At 42.0% G+C, this 26,063-nt stretch overlaps 2 protein-coding genes across 4 annotated transcripts in view; one reads left to right on the forward strand and one right to left on the reverse strand.

The window, feature by feature from the left end:
• The window catches only part of LOC122417700 (uncharacterized), a 25,137-nt gene extending 17,988 nt beyond the window's left edge, over window positions 1-7,149 (forward strand). For all 3 annotated transcript variants that reach the window (XM_043431474.1, XM_043431473.1, XM_043431475.1), the window contains exons 6-13: window positions 20-2,851; window positions 3,033-3,233; window positions 3,362-3,995; window positions 4,248-4,454; window positions 4,693-4,827; window positions 5,021-5,298; window positions 5,418-5,615; window positions 5,873-7,149. In XM_043431474.1, coding sequence (XP_043287409.1) covers window positions 20-2,851; window positions 3,033-3,233; window positions 3,362-3,995; window positions 4,248-4,454; window positions 4,693-4,827; window positions 5,021-5,298; window positions 5,418-5,615; window positions 5,873-6,123 — 4,736 coding nt within the window. In that variant the 3' untranslated portion in view covers window positions 6,124-7,149. The remainder of the gene's footprint in view (window positions 1-19; window positions 2,852-3,032; window positions 3,234-3,361; window positions 3,996-4,247; window positions 4,455-4,692; window positions 4,828-5,020; window positions 5,299-5,417; window positions 5,616-5,872) is intronic.
• capt (adenylyl cyclase-associated protein 1) lies at window positions 7,067-25,766 on the reverse strand. The gene is made up of 9 exons (XM_043431500.1): window positions 25,551-25,766; window positions 20,223-20,877; window positions 18,936-19,157; window positions 16,671-17,007; window positions 16,079-16,363; window positions 15,420-15,849; window positions 14,994-15,200; window positions 8,578-8,721; window positions 7,067-8,323 (listed from the first exon to the last, which is right to left on the reverse strand). Exons 2-9 carry the CDS (start codon window positions 20,788-20,790, stop codon window positions 8,240-8,242), a joined length of 2,277 nt encoding a protein of 758 aa, XP_043287435.1. The 5' UTR covers window positions 20,791-20,877; window positions 25,551-25,766; the 3' UTR covers window positions 7,067-8,239.
• Window positions 25,767-26,063: the final 297 nt, after the last annotated feature.

Raw genomic sequence — 26,063 nt, forward strand, 5'->3', positions numbered from 1 at the left:
ATCCGTTTCGACGTTCCAGGAATAAACGCCGAATTGGTGAAGAGCCCAAAACCGAATTCCCAGCAGCAAAGGAACACGATGATAACGAAAAACGGTTTGTTGAGACCGAGTCGAAACAGCTCGTTGGTTTCAGGCTCGAAGAGCAAAACAAAGCCCGTGAGGATGGAGCCGAACGAGGCCGACATCGATTTCAGCAACATTCCAACGATCCAGGGCACTTATCAGGCGACCAAACTCAATTTGACTAAAGGCCCAAGCAAAAGCGAAACCAGAAATGATTCCAGTTCCGTAAACCTTAAAAAAGATGAAACGAACAAAGAGAGAAATTCTTCGGCAGCCAGGAACCCTGGCACGACGCCGGGAGCCGCCGAAACTGCAACGCGGATGACCAACAAGATGGCCGACCGGGTGACGCAAGCAACCAAAATGGCCGAGCCGCCAACGAGCACTCCGCCTCCCAGGACGCCTCCAGCGAAAGATTCAACAACCAAAGAGAATCCTTTCAACGAATTCCGAAAACCCGATCTCGAAACCTCGCCCTGGAAGCCGATAATCCCCGATTTCGGGCTTCCCGACGCCGAATCCTCCAAGGAACAAGCGACTGAAAAAATATCGGCTAGTCCTGGCCCAGAAACGAGCAAGATTAAGGTCGGGCCCGAGATTTCGGTTACCACGGAATCGGGGGTGAGCGACGCGACGAGATTCAGCCTGGCGCCGTTGGGCCCGAGCTCTTTCGAAAGCCCCGAATCCGATTTCCCCCGGGATCGGATCGTGCCCCACGAGATGGTCAACTTCCGTCCGAATTCAAAGTTCAAAAACAAGATTCCTGGAGTGGAGGATGAGCCGGCACCGGAGATCGAAGTCTCGGGTCACCTGCCCCCGGAAACTTACGACCTCCACCTCGGCACCTCCGCGGATCACAAATTCCAGCATCCGAATCCGGACCCAAGTCGATTTCCGGCGTCAACAGCGACCGAAAAGCCCTCCGTTTGGCCGAATCGGGATTTACCGATTTCCCAAACTCCCAGCATGCTCGCCACGCTCCCGGGCAGCTTGCCGATCGACTGGCCCACGAGTGGCTCCGGTTTCGGATCGTCGGGAGTCGGCCAGGGCACCAAAATCTCCGGAATCGGCGTCGCCGAGCCGGTCCTCGATCTCGAATTCGATCCGGAAAGCCGAAATCGCTTTACCGATATTCTCGCAATCGATTCGACTCTCGCCAAGCCGTTGAGAGATCAGGGAGTCGAGCCCAAGGACCCTGCGGATTGGCCGGGCGTTGAGGACGCGCCCGAATCCAAGCAGCCGATTTACACGAGCTACCGCACTCCGGATTTGAACGGTGGCGCCAAACCGAGCCTCGTGGAGAACCCCGGAACCCTTAAACCCTTCAGACACACCATCCCCGTCGACAAAATAACGCCAGCGCTCGTGGCAGTCCCGGAACTCAAGATACCGATCTCCGTAGAAATCGGCTCGACGAGCATCGAGCCGGAGACCCTTTTCGCCGCGGATTCGGACGCCGTTTCTGCTCAAAGTGACAAAACTTCCGGTCCGCTTGATAAAAGTAAACCGGAAGTAGGGCAGGAGCAGTTTTCCCAAAAGATCGAAATCGTTGACGATTTGCCGCCATCTTTGAACGCAACCGACGATAAAACGATCGACGATGACACCATTCTGCGACACCCTACCACGGAAAAGTTCTCGGAAGTCTATCCGCCGAAGCCCAGCGGTGGGAAGCTCGCCATTTCTCCAGAGATCGTTACCGATCTCCGGAGGAATTCAACCTTCGTGGAAATCGGCACGGTTCCCCACGAGCCTGGGCCAAAACCGGGGTCCGGTTCGTCGCAGGGCGTGGCTTGGCAGCCGGGGAACGTCCCCGCGCACCAAGAAATCGGTAAGAAGGTTTATAACGATACTTTGAAAGCGAACATCGTGGAAAATGTCGTCACAATGGCTCCGGCGAAGAGCAACACCGGAGTAGGGCGACCCTTGAGGCCCAGGCCAAAAATCGACAAGGACAAAAGCACGAGGCTGCTGGAAAAGGACCCCGAAAGCTCAGCCGATTTCGGACAGGATGTCGATCTTTTGAAAAAATTATTCGGCCTTGAGGATCGTGAGAACGGGGGCTCCGGGGACGGGGATCACCTCGTGACCGGAGAAAGCGTCGTCCAAGAATCGGTAACCCGAAAAGATCGACCGGTCCTCAAGCAGCCGATCGTGGAAGTCGTAACTTCGATAAGCACTAAAGTTTCGTCGAAAATCAAAACCGACCAGGTCGTCCTCAGGTTCGAAATAACGAATTCGACTTCCGGCCCCGAGATTCACGATCGTTACGAGCCGATCGCGAGTCCGGCGCCGGGAGATCGGCAAGCCCCCGAGGGCCTGGAAGAAAACCGCTCTTTTCGCGATGGAACAGAAATCTTTGAAAATTCGGACGAAAGACTGTTCCTCTGGAGCGAAAAGCGACCTGCACTCGTCGCCGAGGATCTGAAAAGCTTCGATCGAAAAATATCCAGTAACGAGGAGGTTATAGAGAAATTGAAAAAATTTGCAGAGGTTAGAATCGACAACGATCCTGGAAAACGGAGAGAAAATAATTCGACGAAACACCTCGATCGTCTCGAATCACAGAAAATCCCACCGCCCCAGTCGCTCGTCAATTTTGAAGCGTTGAAAAAAATCGCTGACCTCGCTACCGGACACAAAACACGAGCTAACAACACCGCACACAGCTTCACTCTCAGCAGGGACGGTCTTCAGGTGCTTACTAAAGTTCTCAACAAGGCTGACGAGCGAATCGACGAAACAATCAATTCAACGACTGAGAAATATTTGGATACAACTTTCATAGGTAATTATTTTCAGGTTTTATTAATATTTTAAATTTTTTTGTGGAATTTTTTCACCATAAATGCCAAAAAATTTGAGGTTAATGGTCTTATTTATAATCTGCAAAATTATTTATACAAATGACGGATTTAATGAATAAAAAAACAAATTTTCTAACCTTTGGGCTTTTCCTTCGAAATCAGAATCTTATTGCGACGGGTTCCGCTGCAACGATGGTAAGTGCCTGCCTTCGGAGGGACGCTGCAACATGCTGGGCGAGTGTTCGAACTCCGAGGACGAAAACGACTGCACTTGTGCCGATTTTCTCAAAGCTCAATCGCTCAATCAGAAGATTTGTGATGGAACTCCCGACTGCTGGGATTATTCCGATGAAAATGAGTGCGGTGAGTGAATTTTTGTTTTCGAACACGAAAAATTCAAAGCAAAGCTGCGCATGTGAAAATCTAAGATGAGAACGATCATTTTGCTTAATTTCCACTTGAAGTGCGACGGAAAATAATTGCGCTTACAGATTGGTGCTCGGAAGGACAATTCGTTTGCGGGAACAGCAGAAGCTGCGTCGATCAGACGAGAGTCTGCGACGGTTTTAAAGACTGTCCAAGCGGAGAGGACGAAAAGAAATGTGCAGCTCTGATAGACGATGACGAAATGACGAACATCGTTGAAAAAAGGATTTCCACGTCCCTCGAATTTGTCACGGAACCGATTTATTCAACGGAGCCAAAAAGTTACGAATTTTATGAGGAAGAAACTCGCGAAAAACCGTCCGAACATTCGGATATCCCGGAAGATCAGGACGCCGTGGAATCAGCCATATTGGAAACGACGACGTTTCGGATCGTTGTCGAAAACTCACCAGATTCAAAAAAACTCGCTCTCGGACGAGAAATTTCCGGGACATCGAAAAACCGAGCCGACCATTCCGCCAACTCTATTCGTCCCACCAAAATCGATAATTCTTTTGAAAGAAATGAAATTCGCAACGAAATCAATGGATACAGCGATCGAGGCTTTTTAAGCATCAGAAAAAATGGGAAATGGGGCAAACTCTGCCTCACAGGCATGGACAACCTTCTCGAAGAGAAGAGAACTATTTGGACCATCGAGGATCTTGGCAGAGCTGTTTGCAAAGCCGTTACTTATCAGTAAATATTGGAAATATTTATTTATATGAATTTTATTTATTTTTCAACTTTTTTCTACATTTTCGAATCTTTTTGAACCTTCTTCAAAGTCTCTTTTGGTTTTCGATAAAATTTCTCTTTTTGATTCTTCCCAATTGCTGAACCTTCGAATGGAAAAAATGAAATAATTTCACTTTAATTTTCACTTTTTTGGAACTCTCAGCCTTTTTTTAACACTTTCAAAAGCTTTTCTATTTTTATTGTTTTTTTTAGGGATTACGAGAGAGTGGAAAAGGTTTACGACGAGAAAACCTCTCGACAGGATCGCATCTATTACAGCCTATTTTACAACGAAGAGAAACATTCTGAGAAAACGAGTTTGACGTTCAGACCCTCGGAGTGTCCGAGTGGGGAAGTCCTGCGTGTCAAATGCAAGAATCTCGAGTGTGGAATTCGCACGCAAACAACTTCGCAGGCGAGGTGAGTGGGAAAATAGAAAAATGTCAGATTTTCCAATTTTTGGAATGTGTCGGAGTGATTTTTGTACTTTTCTCTTAATTCAACTCTTCAAGACTCTTCCCCTACTATCGTTGGGTCCAAGAGCTATTGGAAGAACTTGATTCCTTCGTCCACTCCCACGCGTTCCCAGGCTTCTCGCTCATTTATGATGGATTTTTGTGTTTTTGTAAATGAGAAGAAATCGTTATCGATCCAACAGAATCGTCGGGGGTGGAAGCTCTGAGACGGGAAGCTGGCCTTGGCAAGTTGCTCTCTACAAGGAAGGCGAATACCAGTGTGGCGGAGCTCTAATCAGGGATCGATGGATTTTATCCGCTGCTCACTGTTTCTATCAGTACGCAAAATATTTTTTATAGGGGAAAAAAATGCCTGAAAAGTGATTTCATCAATTTAATACATTTTTCAAGAGTTTTCTTTGTCAAAAAACGTCAAAAATAAGAAAAGGCGATTGATAATGAAAAAACTGGAAGAAATTCCTCCTAAAAATTCTTGAATTTTCACGTCGATTTGATTTTTTCGTAAATTAGGGCTAAATACGAATTCTGGGTGGCGAGAATCGGTGCAACGCGTCGCGGCAGTTTTCCCAGTCCCCACGAGCAGCTTTTGATCGTGGACGAAATTTCTCCCCACCCGGACTACATCCACAATGGTTTCATAAACGACGTCGCGCTTCTGCGACTCGAAAAGTCGGTGACTTTCAGCGATTATGTCCGTCCGATATGTTTGCCGAGCGCTGAGCCAAAAAGTGGTGTTACCTGTACCGTCACTGGCTGGGGCCAGCTCTTCGAGCTTGGACGAATTTATCGTAAGCTCTTTAAATTTTGTTTCTCATTTTCAAACTTTCTCCATTTTTTCCTCAAATTTGAACTTTTTCGAATTTTTTAATCGAACCAACTCCGAATTCTTTTTACGTCCTTTCTCCAGCTGACACACTCCAAGAAGTTGAACTTCCGGTGCTATCGACCGAAGAATGTCGAAGGAAAACACTTTTCCTCCCTCTTTACAAAATCACTTCCGGGATGCTTTGCGCTGGTCTCAAGGACGGTGGTAGGGACGCTTGTCTAGGTGACAGTGGAGGACCTCTCGTCTGTCCGGGGCTGGACAACAGATACACGCTCCACGGTAATGATTATCAAACAGAAAAGTCCAAAATTTACTCTCCCCCAATCTCGTCCCAAAAACTCAAAAAAACCATGAAAATTCAAAAATCCAATGCTCATCCAAATTTGCTGTTGAATTTCATTTTTTTCGCATTATAAAATCTTCATAAAACGACACTAGAAAAAACAAAATTTTAAATGAGTAAGCAAAATGAAAAATTCTCCGCCCAAATTCGCATATGACAAATTTTTATCGATGATGATTGAACTCTGACGCAGGAATAACTTCGAACGGTTACGGTTGCGCGAGGCCGGGACGTCCGGGAGTGTACACGAAAGTGCATCATTACATCACGTGGATCGAGCGAACGATATCAAAATTGGATTCTCCATCGTCGATTCCCTCCTGCAAGGGGCACCGATGTCCTTTGGGCGAGTGTTTGCCAATGTCTCGAGTCTGCAACGGCTATCTCGAATGTTCGGACGGCAGTGACGAGCGGGATTGTCCGCTGACGAGCCAACGGCGATGAAATCGCATAATAAGAACTATTCAACAAAAACTAGAGACAAGATGAAAATACGAAAAAAACATTAAAACCAAGAAAAATCTTGGGCTCGTGGCAATTTTGAGAGCAAAAAGAAAAACGTTTTTTTGCAGATTTTACTAAATCTATGTGTGTTTCGACGATGTTTCATCGTCGAAGCTCCAACTGAAGATGAAAAATCAAGATTTTCGGAAATCCGATCGCGTAGCTCCGATTGTCTCTGCTTTCATATTTTTGCAACAAAAAATTGATCATTAGAAATGCAATTTTTCGAATGAACGCAAGTTTTTCGAGTGAATTAACTCAAAAAACCATTTTTCTGGATTCAAATCAGTAACGAGCCCTTCGAGGACCAAAAAAACGACTGGAATTTACGTATGTTGGAAAGAGCATACGCCCACGTGCAATACACGTTTGTAAAATAGTTTAAAAAATGGCATAAAAACAAAAGACTGTTAACGAAGAGGAAAGTGACAAAAATGATGGAATAGATTTTTGAGAAAACCTTCAACGTAGTTAATGAACGAGGCCAATATCGAGGTTCCAGCGAAGTGCAATTACCTCACGTGCTAAAAACGTAGTTCAGTAGCCCTTTTGTGATAATTATTCTTGTTTTTTCTCCCGCTATTAATAAGGTGGTGAAAATGGGAGCGAAAATTAGCGACAAACGTCGAGCGACCTGGCATTTTGGTTTTTTGTTTCGAGTTTAATTTTGCTGCAAATCCGGAGCAGAAACTCGGTAAATTGTGTGGGAAAAATCTCGAGGCCACGTCCGCAGTTTTTTCGCTCCATTTTCGTCGAACCTCGTGATTATTTTGTATTTCGTTATTTTAATATTGGCTATAACTTCTAACACGTGTAAATATATTGTTTGTTTATCGTAGCGTAGGTGATAGGTGAATAAATGAAAAAATTCTTAGTAAATGGATTCTGCGATACTCGTTAACTTGTATTTTTGAAGTTTCGATGACGATTATTCGAGGAGCCAAAATAAAATTGATCGCAACGTCAGTTTGATTTCGTCAGGAACGCTTATTATTTTTCACACGAATATTTCGTCGCTCTCTCCATCTTTTATTCCATTTTTCTGTCCTTCGTCAATCAAAAAACTCGTTACTTCGTTATGTTCGCTATTTTATTAATTAAATCTATCATTTCAGCACGCGACAGATTGATGAGAAAAGGCCAAGCTATTGCCATCGAGTTATAGAAAATTCGATTGATTTTCGATCGATAAATTATCACACGCTAATTCAGAACCGAAGTATTTCATGAATTTTTGAGAATTTTCTTTGTTGGACCTCCAGAAACGATCTAAAAATGTTTAAATTATTTTGACAGCTTTGAAATCTCGCGGAAATACATTTTCGATTCCGATATCGTCAGAAAACCCGCATCAAATTGTTCAAACAATTTTATTTAAACGCGAAATAATAGAAAATTTGTTGAAAATCAATTTTCAACGTACTAAAACATGGAAAAATGTCAAATAAGCTTATTCGAATTTTCGGTTGCGAACGCGTGCGTGAAAAAAATTCCTAATATTTTTGTTACATGCAATTATTTTCGAGGCTTGGACAAAAGTTCGACTCTATTTATTACTCAACGTTTTTTCGTTTTTTCAAACTGCTCTTCGCTTTATGAAACGGTGTAAATGTATAAAAGTCGGGCCTAAAAAGGATTGCAAACTTTTGTCCAACCACAAGATCGTCAAGGGATCGTTGACGATAGTTTTTTTTTCAAAAATCCTTAAACTTTGAGTCAAGTTCATTATTGTTTATCTTCTTTCAAATGCACAATTTCGTTGGAGAAAAAAGTATTTTTTTAGATTTAATAATGCGATTTACGTTTATCCTTGTCCAAGATAAAAAAAACTTGATTATTTCTCGCGTTCATTTATTAAATAATAAATTACGTTAAAAATTTATTCCGCGGACTCTCCATCGTCCGAGGGGAAATTATCTAATTTTAATTAGTTCGTCGCTCCTCAAGATCTGATGATCGTTTTTCATTGTTTTCGCTCAATTTTAGAAACTCTTTTCGTCTTAGGCTGTCGATCGGAAGATTTCGTTCGATATTTTCGTCCTCCTGTCCTCTTTCCTTATCCCAGCGAGTCTACGGCAGTCGTGCTCAGGCCATTTCGGCCTATGGTTGTCTTGAATTGCTCCGGAACGGGGTGTTCCGTCTGGAAAAAAATTTGATTCCGTTCTTTATGTTCAGAAAGAAGTTTCATGGATGTTTTTCAATATTTTCTTCCATTTTCAATGAAATAAATATTTTTGGACCTTTTTTACATGATTATTACGAGCAATTCAAATTGGAGAACTGAAAATTGGATTTTTGCTTGAAAAAAACTCTGCGACGCAAATTTTTTTGTACATGTTTTTATCCCAAAAGTAATTTTTTATGGTTTTTTGTGGAGAAATTTAAAAAACTCACATAATCCCCGTTTCCTTTGGGAACCATTACGTTCATTTCACTCGATTTACTGCTGATGAGAGCTACGTCGAGAGAGTCCGGGCTCAAATACATTTGGCAACCGTCAGTCTTGTCGATTGAGATGGTTGGCACTTTTCCCAGCACCTGTTTGAACAACAACAGAGAATATTACAAGAGAGAAAAAAAGGACAAAAGAGGATCTCAAATTTCCAGTGAAAGGGGGAGAATTCGGCCTTTTTTCTTCATTCATTTTTCTATATTTTTTAATGGTGGTCAGTGTCACGAGATTTGATTTTTTATTGATTTATCAGTCGCTCGATATTCACGTTACATTTTCGTCCCAGTGACTATTCGTTAAGATTTTCTTCGGGGTGTTTTATTTCCTCTCTTTTCACGACGAATTTGTGCTTAGATTTGGAAAAGCAAATCACAGTGATGCGGTGGCAATTCGGTGAGTTTCTAACCTCCATTTTTGACGTTTTTTCCCTCCTTTTTAACAGATCATGCAAGTTCTTAGTCGCTTTTCACAGGCGGCAATCTTCAACCTGTACGCATGATTTGCGAATTCGATTGGAGGGAATGTCCTGCTGCCATTATCAATTACGTTTGGTCCGAAATTGTCACCGACGTCGTCGAATGTCTGACAAACGAGTGGATGATATGGAGAGTAAGAAATCCTCAAAAAATCTTTTTCACAATTTTCAATGAATTTATCAATGACATTGATCCCTCCGAGCTTCTGAATATACTTTCTCACACACCAATTTCTTTCTTCAGGTCATCGCAATGCTCTTTGTCTGCAGTGTTTTGATTCACACGATTTATTCGAAAACAAAATTACTCAACGAGACGACTGTCAATCGAAAAAATCTTAACGTCGTCGGCTGCAAAGTTCAAGACCTTGAGCTCAAAGTCAATATTTTGACTTACAAAATGCAGTATGGCACCTGGCCTCTTCCAAGACAAATTCATGGCTCCGGCGTTGGAAGAGAACTCAGAAATGTACAATTGACTCTCACCAACTCCAACGACCGCAATGCTTGGATAAAACACATGCTACTCAGGTAAAATCATCGCTCGAATGTCAATTTCAACCCCAATTTTGTTTGGCTCCATTGAATATTCGGAAACTTAAATTTCCCCTTCAATTTTGTTCTCCTTCAGTCGCAAGTTAAATTTTGCCCCCGAATTTCACCTAACAATGAGTTTTGCACCATCCGAAATGGTGATTTTATCGCCAATTTTGTTATTTCATCATTCGCAACATGAATTTTGGCTGCGACATATTTATTTCTTGTCTCGGGAAGTTTTTTTGAACCAAAAGTGTGCTTTTTACAATTCGGTGGGTTAATTTTATCCTCGGTTTTGTTACTTCTGCTCGGTAAAGTGAATTTTGCGAATACTTGATTTTCAGTCCGTCAGAAAACGCTTCGTGCATTCCCTACGCAAAGATAGGGCCACGCTCGGTGCGATGTTTAACGAAATTGATAAACCTCGAGACAAAGTACATGTCATCGAAATTCGGTCGGGACCAATCGCCGATATCGACGAAGGAGAAAACTTCGATAATGGGGAGTGAAAAGTCGTTGGGATACGAGAAGATGTCAGCAGAAATGTTGGGGCAGAAAGAGGCGAGTGGGAAAGTAGGAAAGAGTGAAAATTTGGGTCTGCGGAAGGTTGAGTCGTCGATGAAAGCGACGAGCGTTTGTCGCAGCGAGACTCAAGCTGCGAAATATCGCGAGACACCAAAGAGAGTGAAAACCGAGGGGAAGAAAGCCTCGAAAAAGTGTTGCCAGCTCGAGATCGAAACTCCGGAGAAGCGGGTCAACGCGACCCAGGAGACTCTGCACCAGGTTCGAGAGAAACTCGAGAATCTTCACAGCGTTTTGAGAATTTATGGACAGCCGATGTCCCAAAAGAACCAGGCGAATTCGGCGAATCAGGAACTGGCCGAAACGATCCTTCGCGAGCTCAAGGACCTCGGCAACCTTCCGGAATCGGAAACCGACACAAAAACCCAAAAATCTTTCACCTCCGAGAACAAAAACAGCGACTCGAACGGCGAAGATGTTTCGAAAAAGGAGGCCATTCCGGGGCCCGAAAGCACCAGCGAATTCGAGCAGTGCCACAGCGACCCTGACTTCTCCTCGTCCTCGAACTACGAAAATTGTCCGACGAGGAATATTTCTCTGGAAAACAACGCAGCCGATGAAAATGTTCAAAGATTGTCGCCGAGTGACGACAAAAATGTGGGAGTGTCAGAAAAATCTCTAAAAGCGCTCCCGAGCCCTGAGAACTGTGCCAGGAAAGCCGAGGGTTTGACGATCTTTCCAAAAAGTCTAGAGAAACCGAGTCCCGGGGTTTGCCAGCGAGAGAAAAATCTGGAAACGTCCGAAGTTCGTCAGCCACCTCCGAGGAATGTCGTAGCCGAAGAAAAAGGAAATTTGGGCTCCTCGAGGAGTGAGAAACCGGAGAAAATGGTGGAGAAACGTGAATCCGAGGAGAGGCCGATGAGCGAGGAGCAGACGATTCCATCGCCGATATCGAGCACCGCAGAATTTTCGAAGGACAGCGACACAGACGAGAAATCGAACGCGAGTCTCTTGCGGGAAGCTCTGAAGTTCAAAAACGCTTTGATCACGCAAATGGAGTTAGAAGACTCGTCGGAGTTGAAGGCCCCGACGGGAGGGAGCGACGAGAGCGAATCGGACGAGGCTTCGTGGTCGAAGTCGAAGCTGCACTTCCAGCCGAAGGTGCTGGACATCATTTCGGAGGAGCATTCGGCAAGCAGCTCGACGGAGAAGGCGAACAAGCTTCGGGACAAGAAAACGTCGCTGGAGGGTCCGACCCTGAGGAAGATAGAATCGAGTTCCTCGTTGAAGCTCGTCGACTCGAGATCCCTGAAGTTGATCCCAGAAAAACCTTCGGAGAGTCCAGAAAGAGGGGAGGCGGTTGGAGAGAAAATCCGCGGGCTTCCTGGAGCACAAGATCTCCAGGAGTCAGCGGATTTGACGACGTTGGTCAACGAGTCGGTGCAGAACATCCGCGAGTACATCGAGGCCTTTTCGCAGATGCAGAAAGAAGCGATCGTCGAGGCGAAGCTCTCGTTGAGGGACGAGAAAGTCTCGTACTTGAACGATCCAGCGAATGCAGCGTTGAACCCGGAGGAGAAATCGAGCGCCGACAGCATAACGAGGTTCGTGAACGAAGTCGCGATGACGCCGAGCGAGGAGTTGCCTCGAAAATTATCGGAGCCAGCGATAATTCGGTTGGTCGATTTGTCCATGCTGAATTCTGAGGAGGATTCTCCGGAGCTCGGTGAAGTAGATTTCTCGCTGCGTCGTCGTCCGGGTTTGACCTCGTTGGCGGAGAACTGCGAGGAACGCTCGATATTCGAGTCGGCTAATTCGTTGGACGAATTCGATGAGATTTTGACGAGCGATTTTTCCTGCAAACAATCAGTCGATTATTCTTCCCACAGTGGCAGCGATTTCGCCGTGGAAAAACCGAGGGAAAAAGATTTCGATGAGAAGTCCCGCTGCCTCGACAGCCCTCTGACCGGAAGGACGGTCATCCGCGCGACCGGAAGCTCGACGAGCAACCTCGAGCTCTCAACCAACGACAACAACAGCGCGAAGAGCTTGGAGTGCGAACAAACCGGAAATTCGAGCGAAGGAGGCTCCGCCGAGGCGAAAATCACGAGCGAGAAGATCCCCGGGGAAGAATCGAGGCCCGGGGAGCGCACCGATGAGTTTTTGCAACCGGAAGTTCTCCAGGAATCGAGCAGCACTTACTTCACTGATCAGGCCTCTTTCCCGGATGTTCAAACCGGACATGGCGACGCTAGCGAGGAAAAATTCCAGCGGGAGAACGACGATTGGCTCTACGACGAAGAATCTTCGGGGAAACCGGATGCAGAGACGAAAAATGACGCGGAGCTCGACAAGACGGAAATGGCCTCGGAAAACTTACGGGAAAGTCCACGCGCTCGAAATTTCGACAATTTTTTCTTGCGCGAAGCTCAACTGGGGAAGGAAAAAGAGGCTTTTCGCGAGGAAGGGGAAAACGGGGCTGGGTATCGAGGCAGGAAACCGGAAGTTGAGGAAAATCGGACGAAAGAGAAAAACAGGAGCTCGGAAAGCCCTCGGGGGCCACTAATGAATGAGGAAACCCTGGAAAATCGTGTGAAAAGTAATTCGAGCAAGGACGAGCCGGAAGTGAGGTCAGAAAAGTCCGGGAACCGAGCGGATTCGAGCGAAACTTTTGTCATCAATTCTCCGCGATTGGAATCACGGACGAGTGAAATTTCCAAGCTTCTCAGCGATTCCAAGAGCCTCTACGTGGACGCGGACAGTCGGGAATTTTTGAACGCTAGTGGAACGAGTTTGAGATTGGAAAAGGGTTTTTTGGCCTCGAGCCAATCGGCCCGGGGCTCGTGCTCGTCGCCCTTGCGACAAAACGTTCATTGGAACACCCCGCGACGAGGCTCGTCGCTGACGAGCTCAGAAAAGCCAAAAAGGTCCAACGAGGGAGTGGAGAAACCTAGAGGAAGCTCTAAAAGTTCGAAGAACCTCGGAAGCTCGACGAAAAACTCGAATCACAGGACCGCGCCCTCCGGACTGGCGACGAAGAGCCACTTGAACCTGAACGGCACCAGAGACTTGGAATCCTCGAATTTCGGACGCCGAAACGTCAACAGCAACTACGATTTGCGAGAGAGAAGAAGCCGCTCTTACGCGACGCCCAGGAAGAGCGATTTTTCGCCGCGGAATTCAGCCAATTCGGATTGCACCACTCAGAGACTCAGCCGAGACCGCAAAACTCAAAATTCCAGTAAAACTGAGTCAGGAACTGAGAAAACATCGAAAAGCAATCTTTTGGGAGTGAATTCTCCGACGATTTCGAGTCCCAAAGAAACTCACAGACTCAGGAGACCTGAAAAAAGTGAAAATTCGAAAAAAACTTGGCCCGTCGACTCCGCCGAGTCAAGGGACTGTCGGAGAAAAATTTCTCCGAGTACTTCGAGTCCCAATGACGCTCAGAAACTCAGAAACCCCGAAAAACTTGATTCTCCGATTTCGTTGAGTTCGGAGTCAAAAGAAACGCCGATTACGGCCAAGTCGACGAAATCCGCGTCCCTGTTGGGCAAAAATATCTCGAAATCGAGTATTCCGGTACTGAGAAGCAGGTTGGAGGCCGTTCGTCAAACGGGGCAAGAAAGAAGGTCGAAAAGTCCGTCCCGGTGCGCCCTGACGATGTCGACGAGTTCCTGGAGCCAGGAGAACCGTTCGTTGCCTCTGTTTCCGGCGAGGAACGATCCGAGTACGAGAAAATCGATGTCGATCGAGCCCGAGAGCTGCGGGGCCCTTTCGAAGGTGGCAGACTCAGAAATCCGGAAAAACGGGAGCGACAAATTGGCGGAGAGTCGCACCGTTATTTACGTCAACATCGTGACGGAGCAGGAGCACAAAAGTGCCACGAGGATCGTCGACCCGAAGAAGTTTCTCGAGTACTTGAAAGATCGAGAGCTGAAAATCCAGAGCGTCCAAGACCAGGGAATCTCGGTAGAAAAATTGGAAACCGAGGCTGCCCCGAGCTCCCCGAGAATCCTGACGATCGTTTCCTCCGCGGTGGAGGAGAAGCTTGGCGAAAATTCTACCAACTCTCGAGGCTGGTCCTTGAGAGTCGAAAAACGCGAAATCGAAGTCTCCGCAAAGCCCTCGGTCATCGACACCAGCACCTCGATCTCCGACCTCCCCGACACTCTCATCCAATCACAAATTCCTCGCGATGCCAAATTTCAGATCTTCCAAGTTCCCAAAGAATTGACCAAGGACGAATACATCGTTTTGCTCGAAACACTTAACCAGGATCCGAACCTTCATCAGCTCAGAGAGATGCACAATTTGTGCAACAAACTCGGACTCGGATTCAACGAATGATTATCATTTACCTAGAAAAACTGATCGAAACAATTTATTTTCATGAACTTAATGGAAAAAAGCTTTTTCCAATTGCCCTCCGGAAGGGTGCCAGTTTTTTTTTGCATTTTTGAACCTATTTATCGCTTTGTACTTTTTCTATGATTTTCGGAGCTTCGAAAACGCTCTTTCTCGAGGAATATATTCGTATTTCCAGAAGGCGAGACATTTTTCTTCGCTTCAATTGATTTTTGTGAAAAAAAACGTTTTTTTTTTAATTTTAGAAAATCGACGAAAGTTTTGGACCCACAACTAATTTTCGTTCTGCTTTACGGTCATTTTTGTCGCTCAATTGCCAACACTTTTTTCTCATGCTACACAAATCTTTTGAATTACGAATTCGGATTAAAAAATCACAAAATTTTATCATTTTCATCAAAAAAGCAGTTTTCCACTTTTTAATGTTGCGTTTCGAACGGGAAATATCGTACTCACCTGCATCTGGACGCTTTGGCAATTGACGAACTCGATGCTCGAAACGAGAGAGTCAAAAACTATGGAGGATTTGCGACATGAGTCGATTACGATTGAGTTGATTTTTCCTTTGACTATCAGAGTGCTGTCCTGGCAACGGAACATGTAAACGACGTTGTTCATTTCGGCGTTTTCCACTAACAAATCTTTGTTGCCTTTGTGGTATTCCTGAAAACAGAAAAAATTCGATTACAACAATAACTGAAAGGAAAATCGTTCAAAAATCAGGAAAAGCTTATGGAACGTCAAAAAATTGAATAAACGAACGAAATGAATATTCAATTTTCCAGATAGAATACTAAAAAAAAACTAAACTTGAAAAAAGCCTCAAAACTATGCGGAAAAAAAAATTTGAAAAATACTAGAAAAAATGCTTCGAAGACTTACGACCAGCCATTTTTTGCCGTCGCGAGTAAAAACTGGCGGTTTGTCGATGGGTAAGTTGGCGGATGGTACAGTTTTGAAGTTGCCAGAGTTGGTGGTGACCGGAGCTTTGAAGGGAGCCGGGCCAGTGCGGAGGGAAGAATTTTTGTGGGTTTGCATATCGGAAGTGACTTTTTTCAAGCTCCTCGTTATATTTTCTCCTTGATTAATCTGGGCGAAGAGAGCGCTCCTGTCGTCGTTAACGTTCGCGGTTACGTCGCCGAGTGGCATCGAAGGCGGCGGGGGAGGCGGCATTCCACCAGGGGGTGGTGGCACTGGTACTGAGCCCGTTTTCGCCCAGACCAATCCTGTCGTGTGATGCTTTCGTACGTACTGCTGCAAATCCGAGAGCGTTTGCACCCAAGCTTTGCACCACTCGACGTGAGTTTTGTCTCTAAATTCATCAAAATTTGACAATTTTTTAGTTATTTTGCTTACAAATAAATTTTAAAAAATTTTGACAATTTTTTAAATCAATTTTCCTTGATGATTATTCGCTTCAAAGGTTCCTCAATATTTTCGTCTCGATTTTTCATCTTGCTACTACGAAAAATGAATTTTTTCCTTCATAAAATTCTTTCAAATCGACTTTAACGAATTAAAGTGGCTGCAAAATCGAATACTTTTCTTTCCAGTCCTTTAGAACGCGGTTGGTGTAAAATTGTCCGGCGTCGTTCATCTCCTTGACGTAGGGAGCCGGAGTCGGTGAAACGGCGACCCAACCGAGAGCCGGAATGCTCTCGCTGATCGCTGACAAATGATTGAAAAACTGGGAGCCCCGATTTTTCTCACGATATTCTTGGATTTCTTGGATCGACGTCGACGTCGGCCCAAGAAGGGAAACTTGCTCGGACTGGCTCGTCGGTGCTGGACGACTCGACGCAGTTTTTATGAACTGCGATTGGGTTCTGGAATTTTTGAGAAACTTGGTTATCGATGAGCGTACTGAAGCAACAATTTTCCAACAAATTTGCAATAAACGATTCAATTTTTATTAAAAATTATAATTCTTCAAGGAAACATTTAATTTTTATAAAAAATTTTCAACTAACCGATAATTATGAAAAAAATCATAAAAAATTTGATTTTCGTGAAAAAATATTGAATTTAAGGGAAAAAAATTTGCACAGCGATAAAATATCACAAATATTATTCCAAGGTGTCTTTCGTCGACTTTTTCATTTGAAAATCTCTCAAAAACGAAAAAAAACTCACTGAAAAGCTTTTTCGACGAGTTTGCTATGAGTGGCGACATCGCCGCCGATTTTTTGGCTCAGGTTCAAATAATCCTTGACGGGGCCAGCGAGGAGATCCTCGAAATTTGAAACTGACATCGTATCCAAATTATTTGAATTTCCAGAAGATGTTTGGAGCGTTGATAACTCGCCGTTCGAGCGATGCGTCCTTTTCGGGGATGGAGTTTTCGTCTGCACCGCTGTCTCCTGTGTCTGAGTCAACAGTTTCGTCGGCACGCTTTCCAAACGTCTCGTTACGTTCTCCAAACGCGTCACCAAATCTTCCAAATGCTCCTCGCGATCTTCTGTCTCGCAGCCTATGAAAAAAGTCGTTGAAAAACCATTAAATATCAATCTATTTTTCTGCCAATGATTTTGGAAAAATTTTTTTTTCAAAATTCACTTTCTTCAAATATTTCTTTTCGTATTTACATTTTTACATAATTTACGAGCACCCACAGCCACTGGACGACAAAATAACAATTCGGGTGAGACTCACACGACACAAAATTATTTGAAAAAACATAAAAATTATTAGTACTTTGGACTTGCGCCTTCGGAACGTGAGAACGAAGTTCGATGATCGTTTACTTGGATTTTTGGTCTTTCTGGTCGAAAAAAAAAATCGGAAAAGCCTTAAAAATCGTAGAACCCCATTTTTTAAAATCAATTACCAAAATTTTCGTTTCCAAAAAGATTGAAAAACTCCAATTTCAAAAACCATCGTTCCCAAGGCTCGGGCAGTGAATCGCGGCACTTTTGGATTAGTTTTTTTTTCCAACAACCACAAAAATCATTAAGCATGCAGTTACGTAAAAACCGAGGACCTTCGTTTTGGAAATTTTTCGTTTTTCTTTTTTTTTTAATTTTCAATCCTCGCGATATTTCTTACCGAAATATTAAAATTGAGGGTTCAAAGAAATTTTTGGGACAAAATTGATTTTTTTTTTCACTCCCTTCTAACGCTTTTCGGCTAATTTGTCAGACGGAAATTGGCCTCGTTCGCTTCCAGGCAAACTCTCGGCGCACAACTGCGAGACACGATGGATGCAAAATATTTGGATGTCACGGAGCGTGTGGCTAGAATATCCGGCCTATTAATAGAGAGCAAGAGACGCGAATATTGTGTAAAAGCGTGATGAAGATGAAATATATAAACGTGGGCGTTCCAATTCGTTTCTTGTGCGAGGACGCAGTTTTAAGCGCAGAAATTATTTTGAACCTCGTTTCTCATTAAGGACGTTCGTTTGGTGAAAAAAAAAAAAAAAAAAAAAAATGTTTTAGCTGCACTTTGAGATGGAAAAATCAATATTTTTTCTGCTTGTTGAGTTTTCTTACAAATTTTCAAATATCCTCGATTTTTAATAATATTTTGGAAATTTGAAAATGCAAATAAAGACTGTAAAACATAACCGGAAGTTGGAGGGACTTATTTGAGAAAAAAAACCAAATTTTCTTCCATTTTTCATGCCTTTTTTTTGTTACTTTGAAAAAATGTGGGAAAATTTCAAAAATCTATTTTCTACAATATTTTTGAGTTTTAGATGAACTGAAAAAATCGAAAAACTCGCCTGAGGTGAAGAAAACAATTTTTTTGCAAAAAAATTATTTTGAAGAGGAAAAATTGATCTTTCGTGCAAATCTGGTTTAAATCTTACGAGTTGAGATTTTCTGGTTGAGTCAACGCATTAATTCAACACCTGCAAGAGTACAAACACCGGTGGATCAACGAGCCAACAATAACGACAAAACTGACAACGAGCGTGTTAATTCGTATAACGAGAAAAGACAAAATTCGACGAACGAGAAGAGGCTTTTGCTGTTTTTTCAAAACATTTTTGAACTTATTCGGGGATTCTTAAAATGCAATTGCAAAAATCGAATTTTCTTTTGATTTTGCCATTTTTTCTCGAACAATTGTCATCAATTTTTTTTGACGATTAAAAAAACTTAAAAAATGGTGTTTTTGGTGAAACTTTTTGCATTTTTTCGTAGATTTTTGAAATTTTTAATTAAATTTTCAAAAATGACTCTTTCAGGAAGCTCTTTCTGGTTCTTTTTTATATGAATCTCGGCAGAATTTTGAATTTCGTACCCGATTTCAATGACAAATTAATAAAATTATGAAAAAAAAAAAAAACATTCTATTCCGAAAAATTTGGAATTAAAAAAATGTCAAAACGTCCGAAAAAATCGGACAAATTTTTGGTTATTTCGTTATTAAAATCTTGAAACAATTCCTAACCGGCGTGAACCACGGGACCGAGAGGATCAAAATGCACTCTGTGCTCGCTCGTGTTTCTCGCTGCTTGCAAAAGATCGGAGAAAAATCTGTGTCGTCTGAGAGCGAGTTCGTCCCTCGCGACCGGGGTGGCCGGCGGTTCTTGCATTCCATCGCATCCTTCGGAGGGTTTCTCGTCGTCCTCTTCTTGCGACAACCATTTCGGCACAGTTCTCATCACAGGAGCTTCGCAAACGAATTCATTTTCAGTCAAATTTTCGTTTTTTTCTTTCATTTAAAAAATTTTCAATATTTTACTCCTTTTTTCGTTTTTCTTTTTCGTTTCATTTTTTTCCTCGAAGGCTACACTCCACTGTGATTCAAAAAGATTGAAAATCCTTGAAATTCATCACGGTTCGTTGAACCGTTCGACACTATCAGACGTTTTATCACGATTGATCGTTTTTTTTGTCAAATATTTTATCAAAATTTCTAATATCCACGCAAAATACTGTTTTCGATACTAATGAGTTTTAATTTTAATTTTGTAACATTTTTTTCAATTTTCAACAAATTCATTCTAGTCGAAGGATCGAATTTAATAATTTTTGTTGAGATTATCAATCAATTGATTTTGAATTCGCAATTCTTTATGGTAACGAAACGATTTTTTTTTTTAAGGCACATTCCATGCTGAATTTTCGTTACAACAAGGAATTGAATAAAAAAAATTAAATTGTATTGAAAGAAAATAGAGAATGTCCCAATAATAATAAAAGATTAATATTTTTTTTTTTTATCAATTTGAATATAAATTAAAAAAATAACAATTATTTTTTGAATTAATGAAAAATTAATAATAAATTAGAGAAAAAATTAATAAACGAATGGAATAGCAATAACCAGGAGAATAAAATTTATAAAATAATGATCGGTGAGAACTCTTTTGAATTGATGATTAAATAAATTAATTTATTCAATTTATTGTTCATTTTTTAAAATATTTAATCGATATTCAATTGATAATTCTGTATGTTTAATTAATTATTTTTCATCAATTGACGTTTGAATGACGAATCGTAATTCTCCTTTTAACATTTCTAAATAATTTTGAATGGGGTTTGACGTTTTTTTTAATGGAATAAAAAATCGAATGAATCAGTAACTTGAAATCATTGACTTCGTAGCAAAGGATTTTCACAAAAATTTTCAAAAATCTTCTTTTTCCAGAGATTCACAGTAGAATCTGAGCCTCCAGTACGGAGAAGTGAACTGAAAAAAAAAAAAAAAAAAAAATATATAAAAAAATACCTTGAATCTCGACTTTTTCGGTTTCGTTCGAAAAAGAAGCTTCGAAAACGGAATCGTCGCCATCCTCGTCAGAGCCGTCGACGAGGGTTCTTTCGATAAAGGCAGGAGCTTCAGCCACGCCGATTGGATTAGTGTAAATGAAAGATTTTTGTTTCGAAGCCGAATCGTTACAGTTTTTGTTGTCATTCGAAAGATTTATTTCGTTCGATTGCCGCAGCGAGGACGATTTTTCGCTGAGATTATCGTGGAGCGAGCTGATCGAGTCGCTCTTTCCAGCGGCCAATTCGTCGATTTTTTTCGTCGATTCAGGGTCGATCGTCGCGTCGCTTTTCTCACGACTCTCCGAATTTTCCAACGGCGAATTCGGCAGCGATTTATTCGTCGGATCGCTCTCGCTTTTCACCTCCGCGTTTATCCGCTCGAGCGACGCCGACGATCTCACTCCGTTGCGGAGCTTCTTCTCCGCTTCCAGTTTCACTTCGCGCTCGGATTCCTCCTCCTCCTCCGCGAGCTTCTTCTCCTTCTTCGACTTCTTCGAGCTTTTGTTGCACACGCAGCACTTGAACATTTTCACACTTTTTTCCGGCCTTGGAACAATTATTTGCTTTCCCTTCTCTCAATTCCTTCGTCTCAATCCATTGTCGATTATTTTTTACTAAAAATTTGAGTTTTTGGTTTTTTTTTATAATCCCACGAATTTCAATCCTCCTTCGGAAAAATCCTGCCTTCGAATCCCGAAGTCCGGACTTTTGGCCACCCTCTTCTCACTTCCCACCAATATTTTATTTAATTTTGCATTTTTTTCTCGGTTCAACAATTTTCGAAATTTTTTTTTCGCTGTAACGAGACGTAAATCTTCAACAAATATTTCCAACAAACTTTTCCTATTTCTCAACACTTATAATCGATTATTTTCTCATTTTTAGGGGCCTTTTCAAACTTTCCTTTTACTGTTCGAACGAGCGAACGAGCTTTTCACATTTTTTGGCGAAATTTTTGCTCTTTCCTTCTCGTCGACTGAACGTGCGCTTCAGAACTCGGTTCGATGGAATTTTTTGAAAATTTTTTTTGACTCTTCAACCGCAGTTTGAATTCTCGTTTGAAAGATTACATTTTTTTTGTTAATCATCAAGATAATTCGCTCGGTTCAAGGATCAACGTTTAACATCGATTCGTTGGAGGTTTTGGAAATTTTTTGTATTTTTTCGAGGCTTTTTTCATTATAATTATTATTATTTTGCAGAATTTTCATAAATTTTTCGTGTGTCAACGTTTCGTTCGTTATTTCGTTGTAGAATTGACCAAATGTTTGAACACTTAATTTTTTTGGTTGCTTCTTTGTTTTAATTTCGTTTATTATTTTGAAAGATTTGAATTTTGTTGAATAATTTTTGAAAAAACGAACAGTTACGTGTGCAAATAGGGTGGGGATCTGACGAAATGTCCTGCTGGGTTGCTCCTTAATCGATCGGACCGCGAGCAACACAGCTTCGCAGTAAAAATAATACGAAAAAATGCGAGTTTTTAAACGGCACTTCAAAGGGTTTCGATTTTTGGGACATTTAGCGAGTTTCAGAATTTTTGTTTCCACTTTTTTCTTGTTTTTTGTAAAGGGTCACCGAGTCAAAGCAAAACTGCGGGAGAGGGCAGCCCGAGATGGAACTGCCCGTCCCTCGAAAATTTCCGGGAGTGGATGCTTCGCTACGCTGCTGCCCCCCACAAATATGCGGCCGAGACCCGAAATTCGAGGAGGGTTGATGCACCGGCCCTCCTGGTGCGCTTTTTTCGAGCCTTTAGAACCTCAGGCTCTTGGGAGGGCTGATGATTCGGAGGAATTAAAAATAGCACGATTTTAGAGCCATTTTTTCCGATTTTCGTGGATTTTCATTAGAAGCGGAATCGAAGCGATGGAGTTGCGGGGATAAATCCATCGGGATTTTCTAAGTCTACCAAAATCCGCTCGAAAACACCCCCATTGAAGCTGTGTAGCTCAATTTTTCGAGGAGTTATAACGGTTTAAAATTTGCCGGTTTTTGGGTTTCCGAAGATCGGGTTTTCGGGTCTCAAAAACCCGAAAAAACGATTTTCCGAGTTTTTCGACACATCGGTAGTGAATTCGATCGCAAATTTTCTGCCGGTTTCGAATATCGTCGCACTTTCTACGTCAGTTGGGAAGTTTGCGCAGGAAATGCAGAAAAGTAATGAAATCCTAAAACCACCCGAAAATAAACGGTCAAAGTGATCTTTTCTCGTCCCGCTCGAATTCCCCAGTCTTCAATTAAATCAGCATCGTTAATCACTCGTGTGAACGGTGACAACTCGACTGGAGTTCGGCGTACCGTTACCACGCGTGTTTACAGTTATGAAACGATGTTTTTGCTGCAAAAACGATCCTCCTCGTGGATATGGAGAAACACTCGAGCGCACGATCCCACAACAGGTTCGAGGGGATTAAACCGAGTTAACCTGTTTGTTAAATTAATTATTTGCGATAGAGGATCGACCGGATCGGTGGATCCCGGTCGTTTCTTAACACAACGGAACAGTCAATTTCACGTATTTGAAATGATAATTACATTTTTCAACTGGAATTACAGGTTTACTTGGATTTTTACGATTTTCGTTCAAAACATGACGTCGTCGACTTTGAACGCTCGTACCGCCAAAACGGCTGAAAATAAGAGAAAAGTGCACATGACCATTTCGATAGCGCGTAAAATTTCCTGCAAAAAAGTTCTGAAAGTTTTTTTTCCATCTCCCGTAGTTTGGTCCCAGGCGCCGTTTGAAGTTGGGACTCCGAAATCAAGTAGCTCGATCCCCGAGCTCATTTCCATGGGTTCCAGGGCCTTAAATACAGGAGTTGGAAAAATTTGTGTAAGAACTTTTTTGTAGGAAATTTCGTCCTCTACAAAATCAATTCAGATGACTTTTGTCCTATCTCTCACCGTTTCGGAGCTACGTCCAGTCAAAGTCGACGGGTCCATCGAACCTCGAAAAAGCAAAAGATTTTCTAGAAAAAGCGTCGACTTGAATAAATTACTGGACCTTTATCCTCGAAAATGAGCTCGGAACTCAAATTCTCATCCCTCAACGTCCCAACCCAAAGGCCCGCAGCGCTTTGTCAGCAGACCCGAAGTTATTGCTTATTATCAATTTTATCTTATCAGGATTTTGAAGAATTCGATAATTTGAAGTGAGCATACAGACGTTGAGATTCCACATGACCTGGCAGACGTCCGTGCTCGTAACACGCGAAGAAATCGATTTCCAAAAAGCTCTCAAGGTCACGAGGAAATTTTTTTTCTGGTTTCATCGATTTCCCATTCGCCCACCGTAATTTCATCACCAGAAATGAACTGGGATTTCGATTGAGAAAATATCCAGTTTGATTGTTCTCAGAAATGAATCAAAGAAAAAAAAAATGGCGAAAAAAATTTGATTTATTTTTTTAACTTACGATTTTTCCATAAATTTAGCAAATCCTTGTAACTTTCCGGGCCCGCGTTCAAATTCTCCGATTCACTTTTGCCATTTTCCGCATGCGGCATTTCGATGCGGATGTTTGAGAAAGAAAAATCACAATTTGAACAACAAAAAAAAAAAATTTTTCTATTTTGCAATCAAATTGGGGGAGCCACGAATTTTCGAAAAAAAAATTTTTCGTTACAACGGATTTTCGGGCCCGAGGAAAATCTCGTAAAAATTTGATTCGAAATAAAAATCACGGGTTCCGGGGTTCGATGCGACTGGCACAAAGTCCTCGGTTCAACTGGAGAACCTGGAGACCAATGAAATGATCGTAATAACTCGCGTGCCGTTTATTTCTCCCTCCTCCGCCCCCGTGCCCTCGACAATCTTCTTATTTACTTTTTTTTATGATGCTCGAGAAATTTGTACGAGGGCGGCATTTTTCATGAATTTTTGCCCCGAAATCGTGAGCATTTTTACAATTTTTCGAACCGCACTATTCTGGGTTTTTTAAATTTTATATTCCGACGTAGTTTGAATTATTTTCTGCACGTTTTTCTCATTTAAATTTTATTTTTTATTTTTTTTTTATGTCAAATGGACCATTGGATTTAATTTTTATTCAAAATTCATCGTTGAACGAAAATTTTGAGATATTTTTAGGTCGAAGAGGAAAGGATTTTTGGAAAAACTGATAATTTTGATTCTCGATTCTCAAAAAAACTTAAGGCCGTCAAAAAAGTCGTGAAGATTCGTGAATAGAACTCTGATGTTGAACGCCTCGCGCGGAATTGATACAAACGAAATTCTAATTTTAGTATCAATTTGTCGAATAAAAAAGTTAAAGCGATCGAATTAATGATGAAAGTCGGATAAAAACTGCGATAAGATCTAAATGTTTCCACGCCTAATTCCCAGTGTGTCTATAACGTCATCGATTTCTATAATAAAACTTTCCGTCATAATAGGATTGTGTCATCGAGGCGGAGCGCAAAAACGCAATTAAAAATGGATTTTCTTCGATACTCGATTCCCGCACGAACACCAAGAAAAATCAACCGAAAAACTGACATTTTTCAATAATTTACAGCAAAACATTGAATATTATTCGTTGATGAACGACATTCAACAAATATTTTCAATAAGATACCGAATTGGAACTAAAAATAGAACAACATCGAAGAGCTGGCATAAAAAGTACTTTTTTCAACAAAAACCTCGAAATTTAAGTAAACTCGTGTGATGAACGATCGAATTTTCTATTATATTGCAACATAAATACAGAAAAACTGTCATTCCTCATTGTTGTGGAGGGAGAAAATAGAACTTGCCATTATTCCAGTCGAATATCGATTGAAAAAAAAAGGCACATAACCTCGATTCTGGCAACGAAAGAGTACAAAAGCCGGCTGAGGATATTCTGTCATCGAAGTGAAAAAAAAACAATATGGCGTCCATTGTTCCGAGTAGAATCGATCGCAAAAACGTTTTTTTGTTCAAGCAAAATAATTGTTTCGTAGCTACGTGGCTGGAGGCGAATATCGCGGCGAGAAAATGTCAGATGTTGATGGAACGAGGCATGAGTCACGAGTTAAAGAAACTCCGTGGGAGGTTTGTCGTTTGAGAGGGAAGAAAAATGTCAGAAAAGCTAACAAATTGTTGGAACATTGTTGAAGCACAATAGTTTTTCTTCTCCACTATTGAAAATTGACGGGAAAATAATATTTTTCTCAATCTCGAAAGTAAATAATCGAATAATTATTGAGTCAATCCGCGTACAGGAAACAAGAATAAAATCAGTCTCCGGTAGCTGTGGTACTTTTTTCGTGTTACAAATAAACAGACGATAAAATTACTTACGTTCTCACTCCGCCGGCTTTGTAAACCTCGTTTTTTCACTATTTATTTCTCCCCCTTTCACACTTTTTGATTCATAAATAAACTCGATAAATAAACGCACGCATAAACAAATTTATCAATCGAAGCACCGCGTTGCACTGAAAAGTTTAGACACTTTTGGATGACAGATTAATGCACTATCCACAATTCCTTTCTGGTTGGGGCGTCTGCCGGATACCGGAAGTCGCTCGAACGCTTATTTTTTCGTCTCTTTTCTCTGCGCGCGTCGCTATTTCAAGCGTAATGGCTACTGCGCATGCGCAACGTTTTTAGCATGAAATTTAAATGTTCGAACGATGAAACAAATGTTTATAATCGAAGCTTTGGGAACCCGATTAGAAACATAATCAAATCGTGAAGTTAACAGAAAATCTTGAGGTTATTTATATAAATCATCCTCATGAGAGTTATTATTCAAGTATTTGAATACAGTTACGCTAGAAAACGAATTTGATCAACCTAACCTAACTTTGC

Source organism: Venturia canescens, chromosome 11, assembly GCF_019457755.1.
Source record: "Venturia canescens isolate UGA chromosome 11, ASM1945775v1, whole genome shotgun sequence".
NCBI classification, from domain to species: domain Eukaryota; kingdom Metazoa; phylum Arthropoda; class Insecta; order Hymenoptera; family Ichneumonidae; genus Venturia; species Venturia canescens.

Excerpts from the sequence above, each read along its gene's own strand:
- capt (XM_043431500.1), bottom strand. The coding sequence starts at position 20,790 with ATGTTCAAGTGCTGCGTGTGCAACAAAAGCTCGAAGAAGTCGAAGAAG. Across the intron at positions 17,008-18,935 it reads CGGTCCCGTGGTTCACGCCG|GCTGCGAGACAGAAGATCGC; the intron begins GTTAGGAATTGT and ends CTTTTTTCATAG. Across the intron at positions 15,850-16,078 it reads CTAAAGGACTGGAAAGAAAA|AGACAAAACTCACGTCGAGT; the intron begins GTATTCGATTTT and ends TGATGAATTTAG.